Source organism: Macaca thibetana, chromosome 6 (genome assembly GCF_024542745.1).
Source record: "Macaca thibetana thibetana isolate TM-01 chromosome 6, ASM2454274v1, whole genome shotgun sequence".
Taxonomy (NCBI): domain Eukaryota; kingdom Metazoa; phylum Chordata; class Mammalia; order Primates; family Cercopithecidae; genus Macaca; species Macaca thibetana.
Window position 1 is genome coordinate 139,949,752 of NC_065583.1, and position 24,087 is coordinate 139,973,838.

Below are 24,087 nucleotides of genomic sequence, written 5' to 3' on the forward strand. Positions count from 1 at the left end.
CCAGGTTTGTATTCTGAACTCAGTGATGCGTCAATTTCACACCGAAACATGGTGATGCTGGGAGAGTTGACTCTGGTCTCAACCTACCCCACTTTTTTTTTTCACCTTTAGTTTGGCACACTCTGCAAGAATCTCTGTGCACAGACATGTGGGCATGCCAGTCTGCATGTCTGGGTTCTGTCCACACCCCAAGCAGATAGCCACTCCCAGCCCACTCTCAGGTCTGGTGGTACACATGCCAGGGGAGAGGAGGCCTGAGGAACAGACCCTGAGAATGGGCTTGGGACTGTGTGAGCAAGAATTTCTCTGCAAACTGAGCCTTCCAGAGGAGGACTCTGGGTATGGAGAGCAGCTCATCCCTGTACAGCTGCATGGGGACAATACAGCTGGAGGTGGAATGAGGCCAGTACCCAGGCTCCTCCTGCAGGGTCCCAGGGTGGTGCTGTTTGTTCTCATTGCTTTTCTGCCCTTGACTACCCCTCACATTCTTTTTTCCACCAGGTTAAAGAGTCTATTCCTTGTGATTCTGATCTGAGCCCTCTTCTCAGGACACATAATGCTCTTGAGGCTTTTATCTCCAAATGGTCCTCTTCTCTACTCACCTTCAGTTAGATTTGAATGTCTGATTTCAGACTTGGTTGAGAGAGTTATTTTCTCTATTAAGCTGTTTGAATTTTCTGGTGGGTGTGCATATATAAAGGAGTTGAGGGACAGAAAAGATGAAAAAGGAGTTGTACAAATTCCTTTCAATTAAAATCCATTTAAAAATGTTTATCAATATTTTTTTCAGCCATTATCAAAACTGCATGCCAATGGAAAGATCCTGTTCTATAATGTAGTTGTAGAAAACCTAGACAAACCGTCCAGGTCAGAGCTCCGTTCCATTCCGGCACCAGCCAACAGCACAAAACTAATCCTCGACAGGTGTTCCTACCAAATCTGCGTCACAGCTAACAACAGTGTGGGCGCTTCTCCTGCTTCTATAATAGTCATCTCTGCGGACCCTGAAAACAGTGAGTTTGTTTTGCGTTTTGTTTTGTTTTTATTCTCTAGGAAAATGTTGATGACGTTATTAAGTGGTGATGGATACATTGAGAAAACAGTAACTTGGGAAGACAAAATGTCTAGTCACCAAATAGCCATTTACTTTTGGGCCAGGTGTGTCAACATGTTTCAGTGGGACAGTCCCCTCAGTGTGGGGAGACTTCAGCCATGGCTCAGGATATTTCTGTCCAGGGGATTCTTCAACATACTTGGGAAATTATCTGAAGTTTATTCAAGTAAATGCAACCCCAACCACAGTTACCACTGAAAATTGGAGTTACTATTTATGATCTTTGTGGCTTGTGAAATAGGAATTGCATTTACTATTTTGTAAAAAGTGTTGTCAGTCTTTGCACCTGGAAAGAGCCCATGAATATTTCCAGAGATCATCAGAACTGGCATCAGCTTTCACCAGGGGCTCTGCCAACTTTGTAGAATAAAAGATAATAACTGGCTAATCTCTTGCCTATGAAAGAGCAAACAAGGTGGAATGCCCTTGCCCTACATGCCAAATCAATAGTGATATTAATTTCCTTCTTAGAGAGCCATAAAAAAGTCAACCCCACAGTTACACACTATGAGATGATACACACATGGGCACACATAATGCAGTCGGGCAGTGGCATGCTAGGATCATTCATGAACCTTGTAATAATATCACCCTTTGGCTCCTGCTATTAAAATTTCCAGACCCTGCTTATGATGTTATGGTAGGTTCTATGATACTTATTTATTCAAGTTCAGCTTAAATTTGGGTTAACTGAGTTGGATTAGAGGATGTTGTTGTTTTATTTTTATGTTTTCAAAAGAACTATCCAGTATGTATCACATGAGGAAAATAAATTATATTGTGCCATAGAAGAAAAACTCTAGGAGTTGGTTTCGGAGTTGTTTAGTGTAACCTCTGTTTTCTGAAGAACTATATTAGAGAAAGAAGTTATATTCTGACTTCATTAGGATCTGAACAGGAAAAGGGGGCATTTCATTCAGCCTTGGGGAGCTGGTACTGGCCTCTCCTGAGGAAGGCAGAGACCAGTTCAAAGCAACACTGCTGAGAGCAATTATATATTTTGGGGTCTCCTACCATACCCTTCATCCCCATGCCCTGCCTTCAGATGCCTAGACCTTCTGGTGTGAGGCTCCAGCTAGCTATCCTTAAGTGCTCCTTGTTTCTACATCACCAGCATGTATAAAGTCACTCATGTACTATGAGAAAATCAATAAGGTTAAGCTAATTCACACTAGGGTGCGAATGACTGACAAAAAGATTCCCCTACTCTTTGATCTGCCTCTATCTCTCAAAATGTATTTTCAGTTTAAAGAAGCAGCTTTCTAAGAGTTTCAACCCTGGGTTTGGAGTTAAATTTTACTAAGTATTAATAAGTCAAGTGAAAAATGTCAAGCCTTAATATGTGTGGGGAATTTGTCTGCTTGATGGAGGAAAGCAGGGAAGCCATGTGGATGGGATCTATAAAGCCCTCATGGGCTTTTACCTTATACCTAGAGCTACACATTCCTTTGGGTGCCCCCAGCTGGATGATATTTTGATGCCCTATAAAAGTGAATCAGTGGTTTTCGCACCACTATTCAGTTGTAATTAGGATTGCCAGATAAAATACAGGAGGCCCAGCTAAATGTGAATTACAGACAAACAATAAACCAGTTCTTAGTGTAAGTCTGTAGAAAGAGGAGAAATTCTCATGCCTCAAGGATAAGGTATATCCCTGTTGGAACTCAGTAGAACTGGTAGTCCCCTGAGGCCATGTTACCCTTTTTCCAATTGTCAGACATCAGGAAACCTACTTTAACATATAAAATCTATTGAGATGGCAGCGTTAGTCATAAACTGTGTGCATATCCTTATATAACCCAACTTTTTATATACCTGAATATTTTCTTCTTTTTTGTCTTCTACTCAATTCCTACCCGTAACACATCTCAGAAGCAGTATTTAGTTTAGGAGCAACTGATATTACTGTGGGAGAATTAACCTGCATTAGTTATTCATTCAACAGGTAATTTTTGAAGCAGATCCAGTACCCAATACCAGATTCTAGATCAAGGATCAACAAATTTTGTGGTAAATGGGCAGATGGCAAACATTTTTGCAGGTCATATAGTCTCCATTACATATTTTATTATATGCCTTCTTTTTTGGTTTATTGTATTTTTACAACTCTTAAAATGTCTTAGAACCATTCTTAGCTCAAGGGTCATATGAAAGCAACCCTCAGAGGCTGGAATCATCCTGGTGGTAGTTTGCTGGCCCCTGTCCTAGGTGCTGAAGTCTGGTTGGACTTCAGAAGGCCAACATGATGGGCATCTGAAGGGCAGGTGTGAATGTTTGCCGGGAAGTAAGAGGCAGGAACTCACCCATGAAAACATCCCCCACCCAAGCACCTGTAACTATTGAAGTGGAGGTCTGTTACCTACTAGATACCGTGCATGTATGTATCTACTTTCTACCTTACATACTTAAAACAATTTACAGTTAATTAAGTCTGGAGCATTGCTCTATTTGTTTATATACAGAAGAGGTTGAGGAAGAAAGAATTGCAGGCACAGAGGGTGGATTCTCTCTGTCTTGGAAACCCCAGCCTGGAGATGTTATAGGCTATGTTGTGGACTGGTGTGACCATCCCCAGGATGTGCTCCAGTGGAAGAATGTAGGTCCCAATACCACAAGCACAGTCATTAGCACAGGTAAGAAGAACCTTCCATATCATCGCATTGCTATATTCACCTTGAAGCAAGTTCAAGTGGGATTTCTGGACTACTTCACAGACTTTGACTGTGCTCAGCTAATAATTTTGAAACGACAAATCCAGCATGGGTGTTAGGAGTTCAGATGTTACAAGAATATGTTCTAAAACTCAACCTTTAAATCTCCTTTTGCAGAGAATATCTGCACATGAGATGGGAATTGATTTTCATGGTTTTCCTAAACTTGTTTCTCTAAATTAGTGCATAGTCTCGAATGGCAGAGGGACGTTGTAACAGTTGTCCAGAGAGCTTTTACAAAAGCAGAGAATTGCATGGATTTGGAAGATGTTTAGGACATATAGTTGATGAGAATCGATCATCAGCCTTCAGTTTCAATAGAACATGTAGAACTTGTTCTCTTACCTCCCACATTGGATTTGTAATGTGAAGATTTGCTAGTTTAGCAGACACAAGAGTGCCCATTTGTGTGGCTTGAGCTGGAGGGGTGGGTGGCGCCATCTGCTGGGCTCATGGAAAGGTGTGGGAAATGTCCCTGTTCAGAGGATGATCAAAGCTTCGCCAATTTCAGTGGTGTGGTGGGTTCTGGAAGGAGATTGCAGAGGTATAAGTGTAATGGGGAAATGAGGAAGTGGAAGCAAAGCTTTCAAGACTATTGGCTTTAATGGGAAGAGGGAAGACAAGTAACCAGAGGGGGATTTGGAGTCAAAGAAGGGCTTGAATGGTTTTCTGTGTCTGGTCTGATTCTGCACCCAGTTGTGTGCACATGGATACACAGGCATGTTTGAGAGCTCTTGCTTCAAAGAACACTGCAGAGGCTAATCCCTGCAGGCTTTGCTGGAGACAAGACAGTGGGGCCAGGTGTTTGCAGCATGGAGGACTCCAAGGCTTCATGGAAGGAGGGAATATGGTGGGGATAAAATGCAAAATTCCTGAAAGGCAATTATTAGGGGAACACAAATTTATTTTTCATTCTTTTGTAGGGGGGAGGGGGAAGGGTTGGAAGACAGACTGTCGCTCTGTTACCCAGGCTGGAGTGCAGTGGCTTGATATCAGCTCACTGCAACCTCTGCCTCTTGAGTTCAAGCGATTCTCCTGCCTCAGCCTCCCCAGTAGCTGGGATTACAGGTGCCCACCATTACATCTGGCTAATAATTTTTCTGTTTTTAGTAGAGATAGGGTTTCACCATGTTGGCCAGGCTGGTCTCCAACTCCTGGCCTCAAGTGATCTGCCTACCTCAGCCTCTCAAAGTGCTGGGATTACAGGTGTGAGCCACCGTGCCACGCCTTTTCATCATTTTTCTTTTCAGAATTAGGAAATGTCATTCTGTTATTACAAATCTGTTGACTTTTCTTCCCTAGATGCTTTTAGGCCAGGAGTTCGATACGACTTCAGAATCTATGGGTTATCTACAAAAAGGATTGCTTGTTTATTAGAGAAAAAAACAGGATACTCTCAGGAACTTGGTAAGTTTAAAGCATTTCATGTGCCCCATGTGCACACTTGTTCAGAACAATTCATAGATTCCTAGCTTTGGGTTTAGGAAGGTGTCGGCATCATACCCGCTTTTTGATATCCCATTTACTCTGGCTATTGGGTTTTTAAAATTATTTTTTAATCATACAAACATAAAACATTTTCATTCTCATTGCTAAGTCTCTCTTTCTTCCTTTGTTTAGTCTCTTATACCCTATGTGAATAATCATTGTTTTAGCTAATCTTTGTCCAAATCCATAACAATGGTTTGTAAATGATGTCTTAAAGATAGGATGCTGGAATCAAAGGGTTTCAACTTTTAAAATATCTTTTTCATTTCTTTCATAATTTTTAAGACTTTACATACATGTTGTGAAATCACCCCCTAGAAATGTCACCACTGTCCCACCAGCAGTGGAGGGGATTTTTGATCCTCCCATGGGGTTGCTTATTCTCCTTCTTCAGGTGGGTGCTTAATTGTTCACACAAATCAGACCAGTTCTCAGGGGTTCTTCCTTTAGCAGGAGTGGATCCACAGTTTACAGTTGGCTCAGAGTGGGCAGGAGGTGTGTGACTTCGTGTGCACAGTCCAACTGTGCATAAGCGTGTGTGGGAAAACAGCCTCAGCAAAGCCTTCAAAGTAAACATTCTTGGATTGTTTTTCAGTGACACTTGGATAACTGGGCACTGCCACAACCTGGGAACTGGATCTAGTTCATCAAATCGCCCCACTTGCCTCTTTGAACATAATCCTTCCACTTTCACTTCCTCCCTTCTTCCTCACTTTAGTAGGTTCTGTGGTTGAGTCTTTTTTCAAACACCGTTTCGAATTTAAGAACAGAATTAAGTCTCTTTTTTTTTTTTAGACTTTAGTTTCTTTCTTTTTTTGCGGGGGCTATGTGAGCTTGTGCAAGTTATTTAGTCTCTGCGTGTCCATTCTTCATCTGTGAAAGGCAAGACTTGAACAAGATTGCTCAACTCCTTCACAGCTCACATAAACTATGTCAAGGCACAAATCCTCTAGAGAAACAGATAAAACTCCTTAACTCGGCATAAGCTCTTACAACCTCTGGAGCTGGCTACGGTTCTTCTATTAGTTGACATGAATATTCTGAGACTGTTTCCAAATCATGACTTTTCTCTTATCCCAACTTCTTTTCCTAGCTCCTTCAGACAACCCTCACGTGCTGGTAGATATGTTGACATCCCACTCCTTCACTCTGAGTTGGAAAGATTACTCTACTGAATCTCAACCTGGTTTTATACAAGGGTACCATGTCTATCTGAAATCCAAGGCGAGGCAGTGCCACCCACGATTTCAAAAGGCAGTTCTTTCAGGTGACATCTATTTTTGATTTGTTTATTTATTCTTTCAAGATCTCATTATTTGAAATCATTGAAAATAATGGCTGCCATCTTAGACTGTGGCCAGGCTGAATTCCCTTCTTGCATGACTTTATACTGAAAAGGTGTTCTTAAGCAAATTAGTAGGGTGAGCAAGATGGTGGGGGTGGGACAGCATTTTAACTTACTTAAAAAACAATATGACCTGGTATTTTTAGAAGCATCTGAAGCACCACCAGCTCCTTAAGAAAACCTGCTCTTTATGAAACTTTCCTCTTTTTTTTCACTTTATTGAGCATTGTTCCAATTTATTTTTAAGCCCCTTGCAAACTCTTACTGTTTCTTGCAGATTTGTATGCTTTGGCTGGATCACTAGTACCCCTTGTTCAGTGGATTTTCTGCTTTTTGTGCCATCTCCTGAACATTTTACCTGGTGTGCCTATGGTGATGAAATTATGATTTGATTTTTGTTTGGTTTAAACATATTGATGGTGCTGAGTTAACAAGAGTATTAGTGTCCAACTCTCTCACAAGATGTTTACCACACTTTTAATACAGTATTTTTTTCCTTAAAAAAAAAAAAATTTAAAAATCACAGATGGTTCAGAATGTTGCAAATACAAAATTGACAACCCAGAAGAAAAGGCATTGATTGTGGACAACCTAAAGCCAGAATCCTTCTATGAGTTTTTCGTTACTCCATTCACTAGTGCTGGCGAGGGCCCCAATGCTACGTTCACGAAGATCACGACTCCGGATGAACACTGTGAGTTTTCCCAAATCAAAGGTCTTCCCTTAGGAGTTTCTGGGAAACTAACAAATTACAGAAGTGTTGACTTAGGCTTTGTCTAGATCAGGAATTTTCAAACCTTTCTTCTCTCCATCACACCTCCCTCTTTCTCTCGATGAAACCCTTTGTGTCACAAAAAAAGAGTTGCACAGACTCTCACTATATAAAATAGATACAAATGGAGGTAATCTGTCTGATTAAGGCCTAAAATCTTCCCTCTGCCTCCCTCAGTGGCCCTTGAGACAGTTCTCTGGAACTCAGTCTCACAATCCTGTATGTAGTTTGAAAATCACAGATAGCATATTTTAGTGTTGACATCAGAAGAGCCACAAGGCTTCTGTCTAGAGAAGAGGGGTGCTGGTTTTCTCAGCAGAATTGTTCTCTGCAGCTAGCTTTCCTCTGGATTGTTTCCCTCAGCAGCAAACAAATTGCTTCTTGACTCTGCTAGGGCCTCCGGGGCAATTAGAAATGGGTACAGTGGTGTGGGAATTGGGCAGGGGCATGGAATACTTGCTCAGAAACTCCCTGTTTGCATATTTGGATGGGAAATGGTGAGGTGGAGAGAGAGAGATCTTTTCAAAAATACATTTGGCTTGAAAGATGGAGAAGTAAGAGGGAAGGGAGAAAAACAGTAAGAACTGGTTGATGGAAAAATTTATTCTCATGGCAAACCCTGACAACCAATAAACAGGAATGTGGTGAGAGAAAATAGATGCTGATGGAAGAAAGAGGAGAAAAGAGTATCTTTAATGAGGGGATCATAGAAGGTCCTGGAAGGCACCCATGTAACGCAAATAGATTCAAAAGGCTTGCCTGAAGTTACCAACTTTCCTTAGTGCAGGGTGCCCTCACCGAAGCTGCAGCTGTAGAGATGGGCATGTCCTGTTGGACTGCTGACCCTGGAGTGCCCTGACGGGTGATTCAGATACATGTGGCTTCAGTGGCAGTGTATTAGTCCGTTCTCACACTACTATAAAGAACTGCCTGAGAGTGGGTAATTTATAAAGGAAAGAGGTTTAATTGACTCACAGTTCCACATGGCTGGGAAGGCCTCAGGAAATTTACAATCATGGCAGAAGAGAAAGCAAACACGTCCTTCTTAACATGGCGGAAGGAGAGAGAAGTGCCGAGCAAAGGAGAAAAGCCACTTATAAAACCATCACATCTTGTGAGAACTCACTCACTATCATGAGAACAGCATGGGGGTAACCGCCCCCATGATTCAATTACATCCCACTGGATCCGTCCCAGGACACATGGGGATTATAGGAGCTAAAATATAAGATGAGATTTTGGTGGGGACACTGCCAAATCATATCATTCCACTCCTGGCCCCTTCCAAATCTCATGCCCTCATATTTCAAAACGCAATTATGCCTTTCCAACAGTCCCCCAAGGTCTTAGCTCATTCCAGCATTAACCCAAAAGACCAAGTCGAAAGTCTAATCTGAGACAAGGCAAGTCTCTTCCACCTATGAGCCTGTAAAATTAAAAGCAAGTTAGTTGTTCCCTAGATACAATGGTAGTACATGCATTGGGTACATACACCCATTCTAAATGGGAGAAATTGCCCAAAACAAAGGAACTGCAGGTCCCATGCAAGTTCGAATTCCAATAGGGCAGTCATTAAACCTTAAAGTTGCAAAATGATCTCCTTTGACTCCATGTCTCACATTCAGGTCATGCTGATGCAAGAGATAGGCTCCTGTGGTCTTGGGCAGTTCCACCCCTGAGGCTTTGCAGGGTACAGACTCCTTCTGGCTGCTTTCATGGGCTGGCATTGAGTTTCTTGGCTTTTCTAGGCACATGGTGCAAGCTGTTGGTGGATCTACCATTCTGGGGTCTGGAGGATGGTGGCCGTCTTCTCACAGCTCCACTAGGCAGTGCCCCAGTGCAGACTCTCTGCGGGGGCTCCAGCCCCGTATTTCCCTTCCACACTGCCCTAGCAGAGGTTCTCCATGAGGGCTCTGCCCCTGCAGCAAACTTCTGCTTGGACATGCAGGCATTTCCTTATGTCCTCTGAAATCTAGGTGGAGGTTCCCAAACCTCAATTCTTGACTTCTGTGCACCCACAGACTTAACATCACATGGAAGCTGCCAAGGCTTGGTGCTTGCACCCTCTGAAGCAATGACCTCTTTTAGTCACAGCTAGAGCTGAATTAACTGGGATGTAGGGTACCATGTCCTGAGGCTGCACAGAGCAGGGGTCCCTGAGCCTAGCCCAGGAAACCATTTTTCCCTGCTAGGCTTTTGTGCCTGTGATGGGAGGGGTGGCCGTGAAGACCTCTGACATGGCCTAGAGACATTTTCTCCATTGCCTTAATGATTAACATTTGGCATCTTGTTCAGATATGTGTGGCTGTATATATGCATTATTTATGAATATTTCTGCAGCTGGCTTGAATTTCTCTTCAAAAAATGGGTTTTTCTTTAGTATTGCATTATCAGGCTGCAAATTTTCTAAACTTTTTTGCTCTGCTTCCTCTTGAATGTTTTGCTGCATAGAAATTTCTTCTGCCAGATACCCTAAATCATCTGTCTCAAGTTCAACGTTCCACAGAGCTCTAGGGCAGGGGCAAAATGCCACCAGTCTCTTTGCTAAAGCATAACAAGAATCACCTTTGCTCCAGTTCCTAACAAGTTCCTCATCTCCATCTGAGCCTGGACTTCCACCTCAACCTGGACTTCATTGTCCTTATCATTATCAGCATTTTGGTCGTATCCATTCAACAGACCTCTAAGAAGTTCCAAACTTTCCATCATCTTCCTGTCTTCTGATCCCTCCAAGTCTCTAAGAAGTTCCAAACTTTCCCACGTCGTCCTCTCTTCTTCTGAGCCCTCCAAACTGTTCCAGTCTCTGCCTGATACCCAGTTCCAAAGTTGCTTCCACATTTTCAGATACCTTATAAGGTATCTCAGTACCAATTTACTGCATCAGTCCATTCTCCACTGCCTTAAAGAACTGCCTGAGACTGGGTAATTTATAAAGGAAAGAGGTTTAAGTGGCTCATGGTTCTGCATGGCTGAGGAAGCCTCAGGAAACTTATAATTATGGCAGAAGGGGAAGCAAACACATCCTTCTTCACATGGCAGCAGGAGAGAGAAGTGCCGAGCAAAGGGGGAAAAGCCCCTTATAAAACCATCAGATCTTGTGAGAACTCACTCACTATCACAAGAACAGCAGCATGGGGCAGCCACCCCCATGATTCAATTACCTCCCACCAGGTCCCTCCCATGACACGTGGGGATGATGGGAGCTACAGTTCAAGATGAAATTTGGGTGGGGACACAGCCAAACAGTATCAGACAGGTTGTGGTGCTGACTGCATGTTGACTACTACACTGAAACATGTCCCTAGGTCTCCAAGCCAAAATCCAGAACCCCTTATCTGATTAAGATGTGTCAATGATTTACATTACTTGAGCACTCTTGGCATTTTGGAGTTAATTTTAAATTTATTTTCAGGTTAGTTTTATTCTACCTTTGTAATTTACTTGGTTGGTACACACACACACACACACACACACACACACACACACACACACTTATCTTTAAATATTTATTTTCTAAGTTTCATTCATCTCCCTTATGTTAAACTTCATTAGCCCTGGCTTGGCTTGTGACTACTGATTATATTATTTGAAATAAAATATTTGAAATAGAAAGTAGAAAATATTTCAAACTTTTTCTACTTTCCTGAGATTTTACTTAAAAAAAAAAAATAGGTAGAATATTATGTGACTAGCATCCAGTTAACTGTACCTCAGATCTTGTTAGATGGGAATAAAAAATACCTGTATCTACTGCAATGAGGCTAGAATGATTAAACAGCAAAAACAAAAAATAGAAATGCAAAAAATTAATGTAATACTGAAATTGCAGAGTAGTGAATAAATGTTTATTCTGTTGGTATTTTTCAAAATAATCCTTTCTCTTTGTAAATTGATTGGTTAACTTTTTCTCTGATCAGGAGACTAGGTTACTAAAGAGAGATAATGAGACACAGAGAGGGTAAGCAGTTTGTTTAAACATACAGGGTGTCCAAACCAACTGTAATTTGTGTTTTTATATTTGGACATTTGGCACTACATTTCCTTCTGAATTTAATAGGCACTACTGAATCATTTTTAAATCCTGAGTATGGAAGTAGATTATGTTCCGAAAGTTTCTGTTTAAAATTAGCCTGAAAATAGCTGAAATGTAAAAGATGAAAAATACCAAGTGTTGATGAGGATGTAGAAGAACTGGAACTTCCATACCTTGCTGATGGGAGTAAATTGGTACAAGCAGTTTTGGAAAATTCCTTGGTAGTATCTCCTAAAATGAGTATATATATACCTTAGGTGTGAGAACCTTCATTCCTAGGTATATATGCCCCCAAAATGCCTACATAAACCCTAAAGAAATACCTAAAGACGTGTACTAGTGCAGTGATTGTGAACAGAACATAAAATTCACTATGCAAGGGAAAAAAATACGCTGAAAGCTGGTTCATGCAAGAAGCTGCCTTTCCTTTTGCTTCTAAGCAGACAGGTACAGTAAAAGCTTAAATATCTCCACAGGTAGCTACTCTGTGTTTGCCTTATCTTATCGTAGCCTCTCCTGGGAGATGAATACATAATTAACTATTCTTCTGTCTCCTCCTTTTCTCTTGTGACATGTGGATAATCATACCCTCCCTCCTCCAGCCCACTTTTCCTCCAGCCCTTTCTCATTCCAGCCCACTTTTCCCCTTTAAATTGAAGCCCTCAGCATTATTGAAGCCCTCAACATTATCTTTGGAGGAAGACACAGACTACATAATGTTTCTGTGATTCTGTTTATTTCTTCCAGTCATGTCCTTCACCTTGGCAAAAGAAACTTCTAAATTGATGGAGACCTGTCTCAGATACTTTTTGGTTTACATCATCAAAAGTACTGTTCTTGAGAGCAAAGTTTACCATAGTAAGATTCATAAAGAGAGTTTCCTTCCCCTTTTTCTGGGGTCAGGGTTAATTTTAGGTCAGTTGTTTTGGCCCTCTCTTACCTTTCTGGGTCCTTTTCCCTAGAACCCTGTGTTGCCTCATAGCACGGGCTTGTGCATCTACCCAGGGCCACCTTTCTTTACAAAACTCCAACATTATCTGCCACACCACTGTCCCCAAATCAAGCTCCATTTCTTCCAGGGCAGCTAGGTGTGGGGTGGAGCATGGGGAGGGCAGAGGGGGCAAATGGATTGAACAGAATCATATGTTCAGTAACTTAACCCCCTAGATCCTCCCTGAGCAATTTACTTTTGTGAAAAGGGATGTTTACCAACCCAGCTGAATTATTATTTGGTGGAAATTGCAAGCAATGGGAACAGGAAGATGGTGTCAGTCTAATAAGAGAGAGACGCTCTCTAAAAGAAAAGATGTTTATTTGGGACTGAGAATTTCAGTGGAAAAAAACTATAGTAAACTATGTGCATATTCAGGGAGGTAAAGGGAGACAAAAGTTTTTAAAGGAAAAAAAAATGAGGAGGATTATATAATTGCTTTGAAATAATTATCCTTGACTACAAAGATGAATAACAAGGGTGATGCCAGTTCAAGGTTTAATGGGAAGATGTCCTTGCAGAAGCATTGTGTGTGTGTGTGTAAGGTTGTGATGGCCTTTGTGCAAGGTTGTGGTTTTCGTAGTGGTTTTTGTTATCTGCATGACCTTCCCAGCTCTATTTGTCAGGGTTTCCTACCATTAGTGATTCCATTTTTATTCTAACAGATTTCACAATGGTCATTTGAAATAAATGAAGCACCAGTTGACATATTGGAGAAATAAACATAATCATTTTCCCAGATTAAGACATATTTAGGTAATCTGAGGCGAACTAGAAGGAGTGCACTAGTCAATTTTTGATGTGTAACAAACACCCTCAAAAGCTCCGTGGCATACAAGAACAAATATTTCTTTTTATGCTCATGGGTTTACAGGTCAGCTGAGACTTGGCTGATCTAGGCTGTGGTAAGCTGGACTCTAAGCTTCAGTCATGTTCAGGTTTGTTTCACGCATCTTCATTCTAGGGCTAAGGCTAAAGTCGCAGCAGCTACCTGAGGCACACACTTCTCATGGTGAGGAACACAAGAGCGCAAGCCAATGTGTACATGCACATGTAAAACACTTAGTTACATTACAATTACCAACAGCCCATTGGCCAAGCCAGTGCACATGGCTGAGCCCCAAGTCAAGGGGCAGGAAAGTGTTCTCACCTACTATGAAGTTTTGGCAGGAGTGGAAAAGCATAATGTTAATACAGCAAGTCACGATGCAATCTATCAGAAGAGGTAACAAATGTGAGTCACACACTGTTGATGGCAAATGGCTTCCTGTGTCGGTTGGCTAGTTGGTTGGTTGGCTTTTCCCCTGAAGTCAGGCAGAACTCATATTACAACTTGCATACATAATTTGAGAAATAATAAACATGTAAAATTACTCTCAATCATAAACTTAATTTTATTCCTTTGAGGAAGGGAAAAGTACTTATTAAAAATGTCCCTTTGTTTTTCCTTGTTCAGCCTCCATGTTGATTCGTATCCTACTGCCCATGGTTTTCTGCGTCTTGCTCATCACGATCGTGTGCTACTTGAAAAGTCAGTGGTAAGTGTGTGAGGAAGGTTTTATCCAAGAAGAGGGTAAGAGAAAAATCTGGAAAGAGATTTAGTAAGATAGAAATGACATTGAATAATACGAAACAACATACAGAAAATGAAAAGGACAAAAGAGGCTGGGGTGAGAATATGTACTTTATTTCACTGTTTTGCTCTCCAGGTGACTATATGAGGAAACTAATCACCATTTAACATAGACCACAGAATTTTTTCAACAGCAGTAGCTAATATTTATATCTTACTTACTAGATGTTTGGCAGTGTTCTAAGTGCTTTATCAATTAATTCATTTAATCTTCATGAGGACACTCTAAGTACCATAATTATCTCCATTTAGCCAATAAGAAATTAAAGCATGGAAGAACCAAGTAACTTGCTTAGTAAGTTACAATGCAAGGATTAGAAGCCAGGAATCTGACTCCAGAGTTCTTGCTCTTAACTATTCCACTGTACCGTGAAATTCAGTCTCATTTTCCATTTTTTTTTCTAGGATCAAGGAGACGTGTTATCCTGACATCCCTGACCCTTACAAGAGCAGCATCCTGTCGTTAATAAAATTCAAGGTAAATGTTGGCAAATTGTATGTATATCATACACCTATTAAGGACTAACCCAGAGTGGGGGCTGTCAGAATCCTACTTTCCTAGAGCTCCTCAGGAAAATATAGCACAGTAAAAGCCACCTTTATACCCATAGCCATGAAATAGGTGATTGGAGCTTTGATTTCTTCTGTCAGGGGACGTCTTTTGGTTTTCAACTTCACCTCCAGGTTACTTGTGACCAGGAAGGAACATAAACAACATTGAAGCTCTAAGTGTATTTCACATGCTTAATCTACTTTGATGCATGTATGCATGCACACAAATGTCTATATTTACATATTTTTGTTTCCTTTCTAGGAGAACCCTCACCTAACAATAATGAATGTCAGTGACTGTATCCCAGATGCTATTGAAGTTGTAAGCAAGCCAGAAGGGACAAAGATACAGCTCCTAGGCACTAGGAAGTCACTCACAGAAACTGAGTTGACTAAGCCTAACTACCTTTATCTCCTTCCAACAGAAAAGAATCACTCTGGCCCTGGCCCCTGCATCTGTTTTGAGAACTTTACCTACAACCAGGCAGCTTCTGACACTGGCTCTTGTGGCCATGTTCCAGTACCCCCCAAAGCCCCACCAAGTATGCTGGGACTAATGACCTCACCTGAAAATGTACTAAAGGCACTAGAAAAAAACTACATGAACTCCCTGGGAGAAGTCCCAGCTGGAGAAACAAGTTTGAATTATGTGTCCCAGTTGGCTTCACCCATGTCTGGAGACAAGGACAGTCTCCCAACAAACCCAGTGGAGCCACCACACTGTTCAGAGTATAAAATGCAAATGGCAGTCCCCCTGCGTCTTGCCCTGCCTCCCCCGACCGAGAATAGCAGCCTTTCCTCAATTACCCTTTTAGATCCAGGTGAACACTACCGCTAACCAGCATGCCGATTTCATACCTTATGCTACACAGACATTACGAAGAGCAGAGCTGGCACCCTCTCATCACCAGTGGCCTTGGTCCTTAATCCCAGTATGATTTGCAGGTCTGGTTTATGTAAGACCACTACAATCTGGCTAGGTTAAAGGCCAGAAGCTATGGAACTTAACACTCCCCATTGGAGCAGGCTTGCCCTAGAAATGGCAGGATCATGGGAGCATGCTTACCTTGCTGCTGTTTGTTCCAGGCTCACCTTTAGAACAGGAGACTTGAGCTTGACACAAGGATATGCATTAACCACTCTACAGACTCCCACTCAGTACTGTACAGGGTGGCTGTGGTCCTAGAAGTTCATTTTTTACCGAGGAAATATTTCCATTAAAAGCAATTCTTAGATTGAAGGCTTTAATAAAGGCCACAGGAGACTTATTACTACAGCATAAATTGTCAATGTAAATTTACTGAGCGTATTGAATGAAAAAAACTCAGGTGTCTGAGGCCAGGACAGATTTTAGACTTACCTTGAACGGATAAGAATCTATAGTTCACAGACACAGTAAAATTAACTCTGTGGGTGGGGCGGGGGGTATAGATCTAATCTAATATGTAAAATGTGTGATCAATCAACAAGATTTCCACAATTCTTCTGTCAAGCTTACTACAGTGAAAGAATGGGATTGGCAAGTAACTTCTGACTTACTGTCAGTTGTACATCTGCTCCATAGACATCAGTATTCTACCGTAATTTTTGATGACTACCTCAGAACATAAAAAGGAAAGTGTATCACGTAATTCCATTCAGTGTTTGGTTCCTTTCCTTTCAAGAACTGGCTATAAACAGCCTGTTTTCACTTGGCATGCTTTGGACTCTGCACTACGTTGTCCGGGCCAAGATAACTCTGTCACAGTTACATTCATATTATGCTAAAATGGTAAAATGAAACCCATTGTTGGACATAATTCAGATATAACTAAAAAGTTCTATGGAGTGGGAAATTCCATGTTGGCTTTGGAGCAACTTTGTCTCCTCTGAACCAATATATTCCGAACTAATATATGCAAAGCACCTGGTACACAACTGGTATTTTAGTACATGTTGGTTCTCTTGGTGCAATCTCAGCTCACTGCAGCTTCCACCTCCCGGATTCAAACAGTTCTCCTGCCCAGCCTCCGGAGCACCTAGGACTCTGGGTGCACACTACCACACCTGGCTAGTTTTTATATTTTTAGTAGAGACAGGGTTTTATCATGTTGGCCAGGCTGGTCTCGAACTCCTGACCTCAGGTGATCCACCTGCCTCAGCTTCCCCAAGTGCTAGGATTACAGGTGTGAGCCACCATGCCCAGCCTATTTGTCACATTATTGGTCACATTTATTTTTTATTTTTTGAGATGGAATTTTGCTTTTGTTGCCCAGGCTGGAGTGCAATGATGCAACTTTGGCTCACTGTAACCTCCGCCTCCCAGGTTCAAGCAGTTCTCGTGCCTCAGCCTCCCGAGTAGTTCTGATTACAGGCATGCACCACCACACCCAGCTAATTTTGTATCTTTAGTAGAGATGGGGTTTCACCATGTTGGTCAGGCTGGTCTGGAACTCCTGACCTCAGGTGATCCGCCCACCTCAGCCTCCCAAAGTGCTGGGATTACAGGCGTGAGCCACTGCACCTAGCCGTCACATTTCCAAACAAGCACGAAAGGGGTTCCTTTTTGTCTTCCTGCCTGCCGTCAGCATGGTAGAAATGGCTCTGCCTATGCTTATGCCTCTGGTGCCCAATGCCTTGCACTGTGCCCTTCAACACTATAAAGAGAAACAAGTAGCCACACCTCAAAATAATGTGGCTGTCAACTGACCTAAATAAACCTACACAAACCAGTACTTGCCTTTTGCTGGAAACATTGATTATGTGCTCCTCATGTAGTAGAAAGTGGTATCCTGATTAGTCTAACAGTTGTGTTAGACTTTAGGGCCAGTATTGTCAGCATTTATTTATTTATGTACCTTTGTTATGATGGGATTACATTTTTCATTTGAAACTTGTTCACAAAAATGTCAATGACATTGGTGACTGATTTGTACATATTTTTCATATAGTTTTGTTTAAAAAATAATTCACACAAAACCTTGAAGTCATTTTTAATACTGAAATAAACCTTAATTAAAATATTTCATCATCACATTGTTTTACCTCCCTCAATGAAATGAAAATCTAGTAATTAGATACATCACCTCATGAACTTACTAAATAAAAATGTAAATTCCTGGGTATGACTACAAACCTCTTAATCAGAATCTTTGGGGCATGGACCTGGAATCTATTTTTCATCAGTTCCCAGGCATTCATCTACACACTAAACTTTGAGAATCACTGGCCTAAATCAAATGAAGTCTTTCTGAAATACAACAACATGCCAATAGGAAATGCTGGGCTATGTAACGTTTGTCTTCATAATATCACTATGACCTATAGTCTTGACTGTAAACATTTCTTCTCCAATGGTCATAACCAAATAAATTCATGTTCAAAACCTTAGTTTTCAATACTATATGCCATCTTAACATGGCTTTAGGAAGTGTTATTCAGAAACTTTGAAATACATACTCATGTGTCAGAAAAATGGAGAATTTCAAATATACACAAAAGTAGAAGTTTAATAAACCACTATGTATCACCACCAGTCCCAATGGCCACTACCCATGACTGTTTCAGCTCCATACCTCTGTTCACTCTTTCTCCTCACGTTTTGACGCAAATCATGATATCATGATTTCATGTAAATATCTGAGTTTTCTAAGCTCTACTTTTTCTAATACAGTCATACTAATTGTTAAAAATTGCACCTAAAATCACAGTAGTAATTCCTTAAAAATAGGATATTTGAGTGGTGGACGGCACTGGCATTAATGGCCTTTAAATCCTGCATCAGCCTGTGCACGGTCCTCACCTCTGTGCGGGGGACCTCAACAATTCAGGATGGGAGTTGGGACCTCTTCACACAACAGTACGACTTCTGAAACGCTTCCTACATTCAAACACCTAACCCAAACTAATTAGGGTCAACCTTGTTACCTACTAGAGTGTGTACTGATTAAGAACATCAAGACTTAATATCTTATTAACACTTCTAAGAGTTCTGTTGAAAGATAAGCTTTCATCTCGAATTTACAAAGCATGTTAAAGCACTCTGCATAAAGTAGAAATTTTAAAACTCTGGAAGAGAGAAACAGTAGAAGAGAGTTTTCAGAACTTTCAGTTAAAATGTTTACAACACAATAGGTATATTCAATTTGAAAGCATAGTTGTTTTATTACTCTAAGCATTAAGGGAAGTTTTAGTATATTTTAGTTTCTTAAAATCAATACCGAACTAGTACTGTATTTTTGAGTATTTTATATACTAAAGAGTTTTAAAAATGAAACAGTCTTTTCCAAGTTCCGCTGCATTAGGACTTTTTTAAAAGATCAGCGGCATGATGAATTTGTAAGTATGCTTTTTAGTTTATTTTGGGGCCAACTATATTTTCAATGACATATACAGTGGAAGACATTGGGAAAAATGTACAGAAATTTGCCAAACTGTCCAAAATGTTTCTTGAAGTGAGATATATATTTTACCATATTTTATTAACAGACCCCAACTTTGACACTCAACTTTATCCTCCAGAATTCGTAATTTCTGTGGTATTCTCTTTTGCCAGTAGGTAGCTGTAGGTAAGCTTATTCAATCAGGGCAGTTTATGTGTGAGACATCGAATACCTTCCACAGAGATGTCACCATTGTCATGCCATCATCACTCATATTGTACATTATTTCCTCAAAAAATTCAGAGCTGTTCTATCTAAAGACCTATTTTCCAAATCCCTATAGATATTTTAAAAAACTACAAAGATGTTTAATTATGAAGTGTTTAAGAAGAATATTACTTTAAAATATTGTAACAGCCACTCTACATGTCTGTGGTACCTAAAAGTCACTTTTGCTTGGAGTCACATGTGTCAGCATCAGCATTACAGGACTCAAATCAAGGCCATATGACCACTGATTATTTTAATATTTCAAATAAAACAATGACAAAGTTTAAGAATTTTAAGTACATTTTATTAACAATGTATCCCTTTGATAAGATTATGCTTCAGGAGGCTTTTAATGCCCTTGACATAAACTGTACACATTATACAAAAACAAGAGAATCACAACAAAAAAAATCAAGGTGAGCAAAACCATTTGGGGACAAATCTTATTTAAATTATACACAACTCAATGAAATATTCTTACAGAAAAAATATAAATACTTTTTCTTTCTATGTTACAGTTATACAATATAAATCAGATTTCAATGTCTGTTCAGTGACCTACAAACACCAGAACCTCCAAATATGTAGCAGCGTATTACTAAATAAAAAAGAAGAAAATCATGTGGTTAGAGAGCATTAAGTCTGACACTTTTTTCACAATTCCTTACCACTTTTCAAAACTAATTTACACCATTTGTTTTACAATGCAGCTTTAGGGTTTCTGACAGGCATTTTTGTAACAATTACCTACAAATTTTTTTTCACTCCCCGTCTCTGCCCCAAGACTTTGCATTTTGTGCTAAATCAACCAAGTAGCAAAATTGAAAGGTATGCTTTTTTTTGGCATAAATTATATTTTTGAAATTAAATATTCTATAAAGAAAGTAAAACAAAATGTGCAATTTATGCATGCTGTGGTGTAGCTATCTGATATTACATTACAAAAATACTTCAAACAGGAAAAAAGTCCACATTCTGTGAGTCATATAAACCTACTAGGAATGAAAAATACCCTGGAACTTGGAACTGAAAGAAAAAAACAATGCTCCTAGAAAGATTCTCACAGATTTGTGTTCTTTGATAAGCACTGCTATTAATTTCACTGGTATGCTTTTACATGAGATTCTCACTGTAATGACACTTTTGAGATTAAGATAGTAACAGTGTATTTTGTTAATGCAGAGACAATGGAGACTTTTCCTAACTTATGTTTTGGAAAATCTGAAATGTTGGTTCATTCCAAACAGCTCTTCTAATAAAAGTCTCTCAATTTTACTTTTTCTTTTTTCCCATGTTTTAATGGATTGTGAATCTGAGACAAAACTGGAAACATAAGACTAAAGGGGAAAAAATCTTACTTCCAAAGAACATTTCCCAAAGTAGTTTACAAAGTTCATCTCACACAAAATTAGCACCTCACTCTTACCATGCAAAAATAACTGCAGTTATAATTTGAATGACAGACAATTTGGTTTTTATTGCTTAATGATCTGTGCTTTAATGTGGGGATAAAAGGCATCCTCTGAACGGAATGAAATAACATTTTATATAAATAGCAGTAGGAAAATCTAAGCATTGATATCCCACTGTTGAACACTTTGCCGTTGTGATAGATATGCCCTGAAAAACTCAGCTTTAATTATCTCGAGCTCTAGATAAAAGAGCTGAAACCCATTAAAGTTGTCATTTCAAAGGACTTGTACACATTATTACATTATAATAATGTATATACTTCCAAAGAGCCTCTTTTAATGTCACTGTCATATAGAATGTCCTTATTCTGCTAATTGTTATTAGAAAAATTTTAATTAGGGAGAACAGACTGTTTCCCCCCTCCAATCTACCTAAGAATAAACAGGAAATAGAAGTATAATAAATTTTAGAGCATATTTAATTATGAATACTAAATTTCTAATTTCCTTATTTATCAGTATTTACTTAGTATGTGAGGCTGAAATCTGTTCTTGAAAAAAAGTTCAATTAGAAATAACAATTCACTTTACGATTAGAAATTCACAGTTTACAACCAGCACAACTGCCCAAATTCCTCCAAATTATTCAATAATTACCAATAGTACAAATTTATATGGACTAAGATTAATCCTAAAATCTTTAAAAACTACAGTATTGACATTATTTTGGTATTCTATAGTCTGTAATATCTATTATTTATAGATGATTTTCTCAATTATTTCTATTACTGCTGATATCATTCCTAACCTCTTCTGCTATAATATTTTTAAACACCTAAGTTAATCACTTGGCACTGCATGTATTTTTCACCATAAAGTCTACTTTTTACAAACAAGTACTCAAAGAAAATGTATTAGACCTGTCAGTGAAATCATAGAGAAACCAAATAGCACTATAAATTTAAGCATAGACTTTTTTTTTTTTTTTTAGTATACTGATAACCACAAAGCTCTGAGTATCTCCCCAAAGTAAGTGATATAGGCAAATATGATAATGTATACATACATATTTTTCAAAGTAACAGTAAAAAAACCCACAAAACATTCAGGCCAATACTAACTAAGCCTTATTTCAGGATAGATGACCAAGGTGGGGGTACAGGGATAGTGATGGTGGGGGAGGGGGTGTGTATGTGTGTAAGACAAAAAAAAAATCACTGTTAACTTTTGAGGGATTAAACCACAGATTTTATACTCTATATTAACTGAGGTAGTGTTTAAAACGAATGTCTAAAATACGTTAATCCCATTATGAATAAGATTACTACATTACTTCCTTTGGAGGTTTTAACCACTATTTGGTCTAGTAACTCTGACATTTGGTTCTCTGGAAAGGCAGTTTAGTTATCCAAGACCAAAGACCACGATGACAGGCAACGTTCTTAGAAGTACTGTCGACATTTAAATAAACACTTGGGTTCAGTGATAAAGTATAAAAAAATTATCTTCAATTGGATTTTATGAGAGGAAATCTGAAGAACCACTTTTCAACATAAGCAGCAGCTTACAGCCCTTATCTGCTTTGTTATAATGTAAGTTGCTACACAGTGCACATAAGAACAATTCACTGAAGTGCAGTCAAAGAGGTGTTATGTAGTGAGACGAAATGCTTCATCCCAACTGGAACTTTCAGTGCCAGTAAATAAATTTTTTAAAAAAGTATCTCTGTGAGTTATGTTTTCTAGTTCACAGGGTTCTTTACAGAGATCTCAAAGAACAAGCCCATTACAAAAAGGATCTGCATCATGGGAAAATATTAATGTTGCTATGACTGTGTCAAAACTGATGTGTAATTGTAATAAAAATGTTATACACAAATGAATTAAAAAAGAATCCTAATCAGTCCAGCTGGATTTTCTATTTCTATTTATATATAGATCTCAAAAAAGATAATCCTTTCATTTACAAGCATTCAAATGATGATGGCCATGCTATTTTTATATACAAATTTGCATATATGTTTAAATCCTGTAAAAATTTCCAAATATCTTTAGACATATACAAATTAAACAAACAAAAACCTTGCCCTCATCAACTTAACTTCACAAATGGAAAAAGGCAATTAATATACTCATAAACCCACCTATCACTGCATTTAGTTTGTGCAAAACAAAAACACTGATATAAAAATTAAGTTACTGCTGCTTTAAAATTTGGTACTTAAGGCTTTTCACTACAATTTTTCTTAATAACAAGCTTTATTAATGATTTTTTTAAAGGAAATATGGCTCTTCTTTCCTCCATGGAATGTGTAAATTGCAAGCAAACTTATCTTTTCCTCAGGAGATCCAAAGTAGTATTTAATGCTTTCCTATCCTTTAGGTCTAAACTAACAGTGCTTGTTCAAGTTCCTGTTTAAAGCGATGAGATGGAAAGTTGATGAAAGTGGAAGTCCATTGCAAATATATGCACTCTATAAATGGGAAATATTTTTAATTAAAATAAAAAATGATTTTTAAATTTTATTCAAGAACTGTAGTGAAAAACCTTAATTGGTTCATATATCCTGTAATAACACATTGCAACAAAATGAAGAGTTGGAAAGCAAGAATCTTTATGCAAGTCTAGTAACATAAAAATAACTTATACGTCCCAGGTTGTTGAGGCTCTTCTTTTGCTTTGAGGTTATAAACCTCTGAAGTAGTGTTACAAACATTAAGAAAAACGTGAAAGGGCCAAAGTTCCCTCTCTAATACCAGCAGTTATAGCACACCCCATTGTGGTAACAGGATGCAGCCTTAGAGACACTGATTCCTGCTTTCCACAAATTAGTTAACAAACAAGGCATCTGTGTATTTACCCTAAAAATAATTCAGAAATAACTTGTGAAGGGTGATTCTGCATATCCCATTATTGTTCCACTGTCATTATGTTTTTAAAATGAAAAAAATAGAAAACCTATGTAGGTATTCAGTGCTTGGCTCTTGCTACAATGGTAACTAAAACTCTTAAAACTGTGGTAATGAATCATGAACCCCTCAAAAGGCTCAACAAAGGAGAGAAGGAAGTTGTTTTGGTTAGGAAAGTCAGCAGTTCCAACTGTTCATGTACCAGTAACTGCGGAACAGTGTACAGAAGATACTCCTGTCTTTGCTGCCTAGTCAGTTGTATTTTCTGAGGCTTTTAGGAAATCCACAAATATGAATATATATAGTATATATCTATATCCATCATAAATATGAGGTCAGGATTCAGCAGATGTATCAACTATAGGTTGCTTTGGTGGTGTTGCCAACACAGCCTCTGCTTCTTCATGCATCTAGGGAAAAAATGGTGTATCATTAATGACTTTTATAAAAATATATAACATGTTTATATAAATATATAATTTTTTTTGAGACAGGG

At 39.1% G+C, this 24,087-nt stretch overlaps 2 protein-coding genes across 14 annotated transcripts in view; one reads left to right on the forward strand and one right to left on the reverse strand.

Annotated features, from left to right (window-relative positions):
• OSMR (oncostatin M receptor) overlaps nucleotides 1–17,641 on the forward strand; it is a 96,703-nt gene extending 79,062 nt beyond the window's left edge. For all 5 annotated transcript variants that reach the window (XM_050793407.1, XM_050793406.1, XM_050793410.1 and 2 more), the window contains 8 exons: nucleotides 791–1,013; nucleotides 3,577–3,747; nucleotides 5,128–5,232; nucleotides 6,407–6,580; nucleotides 7,185–7,352; nucleotides 13,911–13,992; nucleotides 14,493–14,565; nucleotides 14,902–17,641. In XM_050793407.1, coding sequence (XP_050649364.1) covers nucleotides 791–1,013; nucleotides 3,577–3,747; nucleotides 5,128–5,232; nucleotides 6,407–6,580; nucleotides 7,185–7,352; nucleotides 13,911–13,992; nucleotides 14,493–14,565; nucleotides 14,902–15,477 — 1,572 coding nt within the window. In that variant the 3' untranslated portion in view covers nucleotides 15,478–17,641. The remainder of the gene's footprint in view (nucleotides 1–790; nucleotides 1,014–3,576; nucleotides 3,748–5,127; nucleotides 5,233–6,406; nucleotides 6,581–7,184; nucleotides 7,353–13,910; nucleotides 13,993–14,492; nucleotides 14,566–14,901) is intronic.
• A 1,911-nt stretch (nucleotides 17,642–19,552) lies between these two features.
• RICTOR (RPTOR independent companion of MTOR complex 2) overlaps nucleotides 19,553–24,087 on the reverse strand; it is a 128,808-nt gene continuing 124,273 nt past the window's right edge. For all 9 annotated transcript variants that reach the window (XM_050793402.1, XM_050793395.1, XM_050793397.1 and 6 more), the window contains one exon: nucleotides 19,553–24,001. In XM_050793402.1, the coding sequence (XP_050649359.1) occupies nucleotides 23,927–24,001 (75 nt within the window). In that variant the 3' untranslated portion in view covers nucleotides 19,553–23,926. The remainder of the gene's footprint in view (nucleotides 24,002–24,087) is intronic.